Raw genomic sequence first — 10,608 nt, forward strand, 5'->3', positions numbered from 1 at the left:
TCCGGACGGTCCGCGCCTGTGAGCCGGACGGTCCGCGCACGCGCAGAATAGATTAGGGTTCCGAGTTTTGTGCTATATTTGTTAGCTATATCCGCGGAATTAGCTCGGAATCCGGTCGTGTAAAGGGTCCAGCCCCCCTCCTCTATAAAAAGAGAGGTCTACGGGCGATTTGTAATCATCAACAATCAAATCAATACAACTTTTATTCGCATTTTATCCTAGGAGTAGTTCTAGTTTAGCCCTAGTTTAGCCTTCCAATCCCCAAATCCTCCGCCTCTCCTCGACTCTACGTCGATTAGAGGAGTCTAGGTCGGTCTACCCGAGCCTAGACACCACCTAGGATCTCTCCTCCCCGACGGGGTCCCTCCCGGGAGCGAGATCCAGGCGCCGCCGGCGATCCTCCGCCGCCCCTGCGCACGCGCGGACCGTCCGGCCCTAGGACGCGGACCGTCCGGCCGTCAGGCAGGGAACCCGAGCTCCTGCACCAGGTCGCGGACCGTCCGGCCCTGCGCCGCGGACCGTCCGCGCCTGACCAGAGAGCACCGCCGCCTCGCGCCAGGTCGCGGACCGTCCGGCCCTGGGCCGCGGACCGTCCGCGCCTGACCAGAGAGCACCGCCGCCGGTTCTCTTGAGTAATTGGCGCCTCCAAAAAGGCGTCAACACCTGCTTCACTCGCCATACTGAGTTCTAAATTTACAGAATCTGTTGGAGTAGTTTACCCCTTCTTTTATGAAATATATTTTAGACAGTAGCTAAATCAATAAATTTGGCTAATATTTTGGAGTTATTTTTAAGGATACTTGAATAAAGTCGTATGGAATGTTGGTTGGGCTAAGTTATTTCTAGTATACGGATAAAATATTCAATCCTTGATGATTCAATCCAATACAACATTTACTCGTCCATCTTTCATATGAAACTAAGGTATATGATCCTGTGCAATATAGGTGGGTGTATCACATTGAAAAACTTGTGAAGAAGCTTAAACCAATGCTTTGCAACAATGAAACACAATACTAATGCACTACTATATGGTACCATGTAGTTAAAGACCATCCTTCGAACGACCTTAAATATTTTTTTCAATGGTATATGAATATTGGTACTTGTCGTATTGTTTGAAACTACTAATGCTTGAGCAACAATGATATTTTAAGAATCCTTATGAATTAATGGATTATTTATATAATGTGGAAGGATATGTATTAGTGTATGTAATGTGGACAATTTATATGATTAGCTTGTAGCTGCTTAGAGTAGTTTCCGTCGGCTATAATCAATTGACCAAAATTATTCTGGTTATTTTCTCGACTAGAGAAAGCTGTTGGAAATTAATATTTTTTATTACCTATAAAAATCAGCTGATTTTTATCCATTGATCTGTAAAATTAGAGATATTGGTTAAATTTTGATGGTATAGAATAAAAAAATAATTAGATTATTAGTGTCATGTATAAGTAAAGGAGACGTGACTCAGGTCAAAAGCAGATCTACAAAAGTTGTAACAATAGAATAGGTGTTGCATAGGAGATGAGAAATTTAAGATGTGAGCGGAGCGCAGCACAGCGCACGAGCAGGACGCTGTGCAGCCAGAAATGGGAGCACGGCGGTGGTCGCCGGTGTATGGGGGACTGGCGCGACATGAAAGAGCCGGGTGACGCAGGCACCACAGGCAATACGCGCGCGGCGTGGGACTGGACACTGGAGAGGGCAATCAGGTGCGGCGCCGCGCGTGACGGATGGTGCGGAATGTGGGCACGGCGCAGGATGGGCCGTCACGAGCTGTTCGAGCATGAAAAAACATCGACTCCACCTCACATTTCTTGTGTTTTTTTCTAAGTTAGTCGAAACCTTCAAAAGGGTCTCTAAGAGCATCTCCAGGTGTTCCCGATAGAATAGATCCTTAAATAACTGTTTAGGAAGTTGATAAATATGGTATGGGAGTAAAAAAACCATTTATCTCCAATAGTTCCGTATATGTAGGCACTTAAAATCAATTTTTCAAATCCGTGGTGGACCGTGGACCCAAGGCTTTATGTTACAAACCCGTTGCCCTCCCTCCAGATGCGTCTTTCCCCTATTCCTTTGATGCATCGCTGCATATACAGGCGTCCATTACTGCTACGCCGCCAAGAAACAAAATCATCTTCTCTTCCTGTGTCTGCTAGTCGCCTGGGAGAGACTTCAAAGCGCAGCACCTGCCAGTGCCATCACCGCTAGTTGCAAGGAACCGTCAGGGCCGGATCAAAACAAAAATCTTGGTATGTGAATTATCATATGAATTGGTACGTGCAATCGTAATGTTAATTGAAGTTGGTGTGTATGTAACATCTGCAATTTTAATTTATGTGAATATATATTCATAGTATATGTGATTGCAAAATCAGGTGATGGGTGAAAATAGATTGTTGTCATTACGAGATTTGGATGAATCATCATCAGATGATGATGATCATGTCATACTTTGTGCCGCACAAATCATTCAAAGTTATTCTCAAGAGCGTAGACAGCCAGGAGGCTCTGTTCCTGGTCGTGCATACATATATCGGGATAGAGAAGCGGGGCACGCGAGAATGTACCAAGATTACCTTGCTGAAAATCAACTTATGGCCCGAACTTGTTTCGACGGAGGTAAGAATCTAGTTGTCATTTGTCTCGATTAAATGTGTCATGTTTAATATTTTGGGTGCATCTTATTATTGGTGCAGGTTTAGGATGAATCGACCACTATTTCTTCGCATACTGAATGCTGTGGAACAACATGATGATTACTTCGAGCAGAAGAGAAATGCAGCTCATCAACATGGACTAAGTTGTTTTCAAAAGGTTACTGCAGTTTTCCGTATGCTAACTTATGGAGTAGCAGCTGATGCTACAGATGAATATGTACGCATTGGAGAAAGTACTACACTGGAAAGTCTACGAAGGTTTGTTAAAGTTGTAATAGAAGTTTTTGGAGATGAGTACTTGAGGTCACCCAATGAAAAAGATATTGAACGGTTACTTGCACTTAGTAATGAAAGAGGTTTTCCTGGTATGTTGGGTTCATTAGATTGCATGCATTGGAGGTGGAAGAACTGTCCGTCTTCGTTGCAAGGTCAATTTTCCGGGCATCATCATACACCAACAATAATTTTAGAAAGCAGTCGCTTCACAAGATTTATGGATTTGGCATGCTTTTTTTGGTTTGCCTGGATCTCTAAATGATATCAATGTTCTTCATCGGTCTCCACTTTTCGCAAAGCTAACAAATGGAGAAGGGCCAAAAGTGAACTACAAAATAAATAATCATGAGTATACAATGGGATATTACCTTGCAGATGGCATTTACCCTTCTTGGGCTACTTTAGTTAAGACCATACCTGAACCACGAGGTAATAAGAGGACTTACTTTGCCAAAGCACAAGAAGCGGCACGGAAGGATGTTGAACGAGCTTTTGGAGTTTTGCAATCTCGGTTTGCTATTGTTCGGGGACCAGCACGATCGTGGGATGAAGAGACTCTAAATAATATAATGATATCTTGTATAATCATGCATAACATGATTATTGAAGACGAGGAAAATGTCGATCCAAAGGAACGGTTTGAGAATGGAGGAGATAATGTGCAGCCATCCCATGATGTGACAGCATATTTTGATGAATTTCTTCATAATCACAGAAAAATTAGAAACCATGAGGCACACTACCAACTTCGTGAAGACCTAGTGGAACATTTGTGGCAACACCACCCAGATCTATATAGTTAGTTTTGCAATTTTTAAATAGCATGAATGCTACATACTTGATTTTAGTTCTACCCATATACTGGTTTACAAACATTTTATTCCAGCTACTTGTTTGCATTCTTGGGCGGTCTTTTAAAGGGTCAATCGATCATTCCCTTGAGATGATTCGGTATATGATATGAACATGGCACATTGACCATCTTCAACTACTAGAACATTCACACAGGGACTACCATTCACACATATTATGAACTGAAACATCCAAATAGATTATAAACTGTCATGAACTTTATTCACCATTCACACAGATCCCATTTAAAAGCATACATCCAATACAAATTATTAAATGAAACAAGCTAAATATGAAAAATCAAGTTCTAAAATGAAATTAAATATCACATTCTAATTGTTGCGACGAGCCATGATCTCGGCCTGAAGATTCATGTAGAATTGTTGTTGCATCTCATTCAAGGAATTCATATCAATGGTCATAATTCTTTCTTCTTCTGCGATTCTCTTCAAATACGAAGTATTGGCCTCATTGCTAGCTTTCTCCCTCTCCAGCACAATCTTCTCTTTCTCAATGTCAAGCCTCTCTTTATCGAGAGCATAAGACTTGGCATATCGTTCCTCCCGCTTCCTCTCTTTCTCTGCATCAGCCTCAAACTTCTTAGCCCAAAGAATGTCCAATGCTTCTTTGCAAACATCAATACCACCTCGACGCAATGCATCCTTCGACTTCTTCTTGCCCATAGGTCTTTGTGGCGCATCCGCTTCTGAAAGGTCAACATCTGGAGAAGAAGCAACATTGTTTTCCAAAGGTGTAGACTCAACAGCACTAGGTCTGGATTTTTTTTGCTAGTTTTCTGTTTTTTGTTACTAGTTTTTATGGCAATTAGTTGCTGCAACTTATCTTGCCATTTAGGTTGATTCCTCAACAACATCCAACAGTGTCTTAATTGAAAGGACTTGTTGTGGGGATCATTGTCTTTGAACAGCTTCTCAGCTTGCTCCACCTACAGGGAAAGAAGAAACTCAATCATAAATTATATCAAAAGTTTCATAAATTAAAAATAACAGTGCAGTTACGTTTGACCCACTCTATCATGAATGGTAAGCCCACTTTGGTTTCTATTCTCAATACTGTTCACACACCCACAAAATTTGCTTACGGCGTCTTGTATAGCACTCCAACGATGTAGCAACGAACTCTCAGTACGTTCAGCACGATTTCCTCTGTTGGTCTCGTAGAACATATGAATTCTTTTCCAAAATGTGCCTCTAGTCTGATTTGTGCCTTGTGTAGGGTCTGTACTGACATTCAACCAGGCTGCAACAAGGGCTCTGTCTTCTTCCTCACTAAAGTTTTTTCCTTTCTGTTTCTGGTTTGACTTCGAAAATGTGTTGCTATCCTTTATAGGGACTATACACGGTAACTCAGTCGGTGTTTCAGATAGTTCTTCAAAATTTTCAAATCCTCCATTCAAAAGCTTGGTGTAATAAGACTCATCCCCTTCCATCTACGTAGAAAATTGAAACATAATATAATTAAGAAAGAATGTAAGAAAATTTTAATGAATAACTAGAGAGTGAATGAAAAATCAGTAACAATTGATCTATGTGTAACATCAGAGAGGACATTTTCTGAAAATTTATGAATACCATTGTTCACAACAGATATATGTGATCTCAATTAAATTAACTGCTTCTTCATCAAGCATCAACGCAATACATATTGTGAATGTTAAGCCCACGGATAGGAAGATATGCACATGATGATAAAAAAATCTAGAGGACACAGGCAATACTTTGTACCTGGTGGTGGTGGTTGATGACCAAACTGCAGTAGCAGTGGATGTGGGCGGCAGATGTCGTCACGTCAGTGTCAAAGAACTAGCGCTGGCAGAGAGGCAGGGACCTAGCAGCGGGGGAGTGGAGGAGCCGAACCTAGCTGTGCAGCCGTCGAGGATTAAGAGCCGTAGTGGCTGGGACCTAGCAGCGGGGGAGGGGAGGAGCCGAACCTAGCTGTGCAGCCGTCGAGGATTAAGAGCCGTAGTGGCTGGGGGATCTACGTCCCTGGCGGCGGCTAGGCGATCTGTGTCCTGGGCGCCGGTGGCTGGGGGATCTGTGTGCCTATGTCTGTGGCGGCGCATTTGGCGGCGAGACGAGGAAGAAACCAATTTGCGTCTGTTTTTTATCGTCTGGAATACGCGGTGAAGGAAAAATTTGGCGCCAGATTAATTTTCGGGAGCTCTCAGGAGTTGGAATACTCTAGCTAAATATATTGATAAAATGGGGTAGGATAGAAACTTGATAAATTTATTAAGTTCATTTCAGGAGCTGTTGGAGAGCAGATTTAATACTATTTCTCTAAATTATCAATTTAAGAAGTTCTTTAAAGAACTACTGGAGATGCTCTAAGCGGGCACAAAACGTCAAGGAGGAAAAACAAGAGAAAAAAATGAGAAGATCAGAATGAGCGAAAGGAGCAAGCAAAGCAAATTGCGTGATTGTTTACGACAAAATAAGACACGGGATTGTCGTGTGGCGTGGCACGGTGACAGGGCTGCGGCAGCCGGCCAAGTGGGCGAGCGCAGCGCCGGCGCGTGAGGGGCGGCTGGCTGGTGGAGGTGGAAGTCATCCGTCATCGCCACCGGTGCAATTGCAGAGCGAGCGAGGTCGCAGTAGAAGAAAGGAAACACCGGGTCGCGGTCACCGTACCACGCCACCGCCTCGGTGCCCCACCAATCCAATCGCCATTACCGACCTGGTTCGGTTGGAAGTAAGTTGGGAGCTGGGTCCACCAGATGACTCATCGGTGCCACCTCTATACTCATCACGTTCTCTGCATGGTCGCTGAGAAGGGCGAGAAAATCTACAAAGCTCCGTAGAAATGCCGAGAAAATCTACAGCTGATGCCTGTTGGCTCACTGTTGCCGCGAGACAGTTGACAGGGCGCGTACATGGCCCGCAGGCAGGAGCATCTCGCAGATTGTCAGGGCTGTGCCGATGTGCGCTCCTGCGCCAAAAGCTTGTGATGCAGTGTGAAATAAAAACCGAGGCAGCACGGAAGCCTATGCCTATGGCGCCAGCCGGCAGGGCTAGGACAGCTCCAAGTGCAAGAGGTTCGTTTCTCCTATACGTAGCTCTCTCTCTGCCTCTGCGCCAGGTAGAGTCAGGGGGAGACCATTACACAAAGTTGCAGTATGCCACACAACCAAGGGAAGAGCTTTCCTCCACTGACTTTACTGTTCCATTGGTCCATTCATATTTTTTTACCTCAGCCTCACACAGATCGCAATCACACAGATAGCAAGCTAAAGTCATAGTTTCTTGCTTCAACACCTCGCTACCACCACTCAGCTCTCCTAACTAGGCCTATCATGTCGTTACGGGTGACAACACCATGTGATGTATGTAACCAAGGGTGCACGCAACATGCACCTGTCCCAATACATACAGTCCAAGTGCAAGGTGCACTCTTCTTCCTTGGCCGAACGAACAGACTCGTCTTCTGCCTTCCAGATTCCAACACCAGCAACAGCCCTCCTCATCAGTGGTGGAGTACCCCAGCAGTCCGGTTCGGCCATTGATGGATGGACCAAACGACCTACTCCACTCGGAGAAAGGAAGACGAAATAGAAACTACTTTTTAGAAATGCTACGAATTGAAGTTCTGCGCCGCAGCTGTCGCAGTAGAAACCTAACCGGAACCAAAGCTAAAACTAACCTGGCCTAATTGAGACTCCTAAACTCTAATTAACCCAACCGGGACTACAACGACCACACTAGGATGAGTGAGGGGAGGAGAGTTCAGGTACGGTACAGGGCCATTATGGCAAGAAAAAAAAATGTACAGCCACCGCTGGGTGGCCAGCGTCCTTGCTGACAGCGAGTGCAGCTCAGAACGACGCCACGGCCGGCGCGGCGGTGGCGACCATGTCGCCCTCCTTCTTGCGGCGCATCTCGAGGACCTTGCGATGGGAGTTGGAGTGGATGCTGCTCACGAAGGTGGGGCTGCACGCCGGGCGGTACTCGGGCAGGAGCCGGCCCGACTTGTAGCGGACGCCGCACGCATTGCACAGCGTCTTTGCGCCCTCGGGCCCCGCGCGCCACTGCGGGGTCTTCTGCACGCCACAGTGGCTGCAGCGGCGGTCGCTCGGCCCGGGCTGCGACGCGGCCGCGCCGGCGCCGGACGAGTTGGTAGGGAGGTGCTTCGGCTTGCGCCCGCGCTTCTTGGGCTTGTGCTTGCTGCCCTTGGCGCCGTGCTTGGACTTCTTCGACGGCGGCCGCGGCAGGAGGTGGCCGTAATAGCCCTCGCCGACCTCCAGCCCACCGAACGGGGACGAGTCCAGACGAAGGAACGGCGAGAACGAACCTGACGATGAGCACGAGGAAGTGGTCGTTGTCGACGAGGACGAGGCCGAGTCGGACAAGAACGGGGCGCCCGACCGCCACCACGCCGGGCCCCGCGACCGCTTGCTGCGCTTCGCCTTCACCGGTATCATCGCCTCCGTTGACAGCGCACAGATGGTCGGCGTCCGCAGCGGGCCGGGCGGCGGCGCCACGGCCCGGTACGCACCGTCGTGCGCGAACGGCCGCCGCTGCTGCGCAAGCGGGGGCCGCCCAGCCAACGACGCAACCACAGCGGGGGGAGGCTGCGCCTGCGGCGGCAGCTCAGAGAGCGAGTCGTCCATGATACGGGACACCCACTCCAACTCCTCGACGTCATGCGACTGCGGGAACGCAAGAGCAGCAGCACCGCATAAATTAGTCACTTTCCCAAGATAACCAAGGGAGGAGACTCGGGAGCGACGAAGTCTTTTCAACGAGCAGAAGCGGTCGGTGGACCGCCGAAGAAACTCACCGGCAGTTCAACCATCTCCGGCGGCGGCGACGGGAGGTCGTACGTCACGACCGACAACGGCTGCGAGTCGTCTTTCGACCTCTCCTCGGCCGCGGCGGGTACCGGCGGGGCGTCATCGTCCTCAGGCTCGGCGCCGTCCTTGTCAGGCTCGCCAAACTCCTCGAGGTCCAGCAAGTCCTCGACCGAGAACCCGTCTTTCTCGACGAGCGCCCCGGCGGCGTCGGCGTCCTCCGCGGTCTCCTCCGGCGGGGCGCTGTTGTTGTTACACTTCAGCGCGTCCATCCTGGTATCATCCTTCACCGGCCGGAAAAATACCCATACAGGTCGTATGTCAAAATCACAAATTCCCAACACCAGAGGGGAAGCAGGGCGGTTCAAGAAAAAAAGTTTTTTCGTCTCTGGGTTTTTTTTTTTGTTTATCTCTCGGTATAAATAAAGGAAACAAAGAAAAACATCCAAAGAATCTCTTTCTGTCCCCCTCAATCGTCTACGGACAACACGGCCGGCACCGTTCCTTACCAGAGGGCTGCTATGGTGGTGCGCGTATGACGGCATGGCGGAGGAGCCTCGCAGGACGGGTGGGGTGCAGGAACAACACGGGGCCGGGGCTGTGGTGGCGGCGTTGGAGGCGAGGAGGAAGAGGCGGAGACGGAGGCCGAGAATCAGGAAGGGGATGAGCGTTTTGTTGGTGGAGCCTTGAATGGCTGCCGGAGTCCGTGGGCTGCTGAACAAATGACGCGTCGTTTCACCCTCGCCCCCTCCGCCTTGTCTGAAATCAGTATCACACCCTTCCTCGGCACTTTGGCGCTTTCGCCCTCCTTTACTTTATTTTTTGTCCCACCGCGATATCATAAATATATTCTTGTTTATTTTATTTCCGCCACCTCGCTTATGCTCTTCCGCCCTTCCACTTTTGAAAAGAAATGGAGCCAAACCAAAGAGGAGGAAAGGTGAAACAGCGCGTCGTGATACGCGCTGACTTAGCGGACGGCCCGGATGGCGTCGCGAGGGCTAGAGATAACCATGAACTAGGGTAAGTGCGGCTTGGCCGAGGGCACGTGGTGGGCCCGTAGCCGGCCCGGCGCCCCGCTACGGGTTTTTGGAAGTAGCTCAGGAATTCAGGATGCGGTGGCGTGTTTTGAAATGGCGGATTGGGGGCGTGTAGGGGGTGGGGGTTCCCAACTGGACCCGCCCAAACGCACGCAGGGTGCATGGGCTAGATTACGACTTGGGTCTGCAGCGGACGCGCCTGTGTCGGGTCAGTTTCATCTTCTTATCAGTTTTTTTATTATTTATTTATTATCATAAAAATCGACTTGGAAATCTTTTGGAAGGAAAGAGGAATTTTTTATTGTTGCGTGTAAATGCTGGTTGTATCGGTATGGGGGTATACAGTGGTATGTGTATACGGTATTCACGTACGCCAAAGCATTCTAGGGCACACATTGATCATTGTCGATAGTTAGAGATATTGTATATCGGTTAATGCCTGTACCCCTGGCCCTGGCCCTGGCTCTGGCTGGACTGCAGTGCAGAGAATCAATGCATTCGTGCTGCTATGTTATGGGCGTGTGCCGCTGGATTCGGAAATTATTCGCGTCCAGTGATTTCTGATTTCGAATTTTGGGAGCGCGTCGCGGGTATAGGTATCTGCAAGCCAGGACACTTTCATGCACGCGAGCACGGGAATAGCATGGGTATAGTGTGTGTAGACGCGTAAGCGTAAGGCTGGAATCTATTATTTCCTCACTCGTGAAGCAAAACTTGAGTTAGAAACTGGTAGAAACAAGCAACTTCTGGTGCTCCGAGCCTGTCAGTCATTAGTGCTGGAGCGTGGAGCCAGAAAAATATCGAGAATATGCCATGTTTCTACTGACACGAAAGTGACCTTGTCATGCTTCAGAATAACGTTAGGTGTAAACGTGTTCAGCTGCTGCAGTTTTAAGCTAAGCGAGCAGACCAAATTAAAATTCGTTTTAATATTTTATCAGAATTATACAATAATTAATGTATG

The 10,608-nt window shown here is 48.1% G+C and overlaps 1 protein-coding gene and 1 pseudogene across 1 annotated transcript; one reads left to right on the forward strand and one right to left on the reverse strand.

The window, feature by feature from the left end:
* The first annotated feature begins 1,530 nt into the window (after window positions 1–1,530).
* LOC118476225 (uncharacterized) lies at window positions 1,531–3,707 on the forward strand (annotated as a pseudogene).
* Window positions 3,708–6,953: 3,246 nt separating this feature from the next.
* LOC100284693 (uncharacterized) lies at window positions 6,954–9,373 on the reverse strand. The gene is made up of 3 exons (NM_001157588.2): window positions 9,114–9,373; window positions 8,595–8,888; window positions 6,954–8,463 (listed from the first exon to the last, which is right to left on the reverse strand). The coding sequence occupies exons 1-3, from the start codon at window positions 9,147–9,149 to the stop codon at window positions 7,630–7,632; spliced, it is 1,164 nt and encodes a 387-aa protein (NP_001151060.2). The 5' UTR covers window positions 9,150–9,373; the 3' UTR covers window positions 6,954–7,629.
* Between the last annotated feature and the right edge of the window lie 1,235 nt (window positions 9,374–10,608).

The sequence above is a fragment of the Zea mays genome, chromosome 2, assembly GCF_902167145.1.
Source record: "Zea mays cultivar B73 chromosome 2, Zm-B73-REFERENCE-NAM-5.0, whole genome shotgun sequence".
Classification (NCBI taxonomy): Eukaryota; Viridiplantae; Streptophyta; class Magnoliopsida; order Poales; family Poaceae; genus Zea; species Zea mays.

What these genes read in the sequence shown, in the direction of transcription:
- LOC100284693 (NM_001157588.2), bottom strand. Translation starts at nt 9,149, where the DNA reads ATGCCGTCATACGCGCACCACCATAGCAGCCCTCTG. An exon ending in ACCACCATAGCAGCCCTCTG is followed by an intron (nt 8,889 to 9,113) that starts GTAAGGAACGGT and finishes CGGCCGGTGAAG; the next exon opens with GATGATACCAGGATGGACGC. An exon ending in CGGAGATGGTTGAACTGCCG is followed by an intron (nt 8,464 to 8,594) that starts GTGAGTTTCTTC and finishes GCGTTCCCGCAG; the next exon opens with TCGCATGACGTCGAGGAGTT.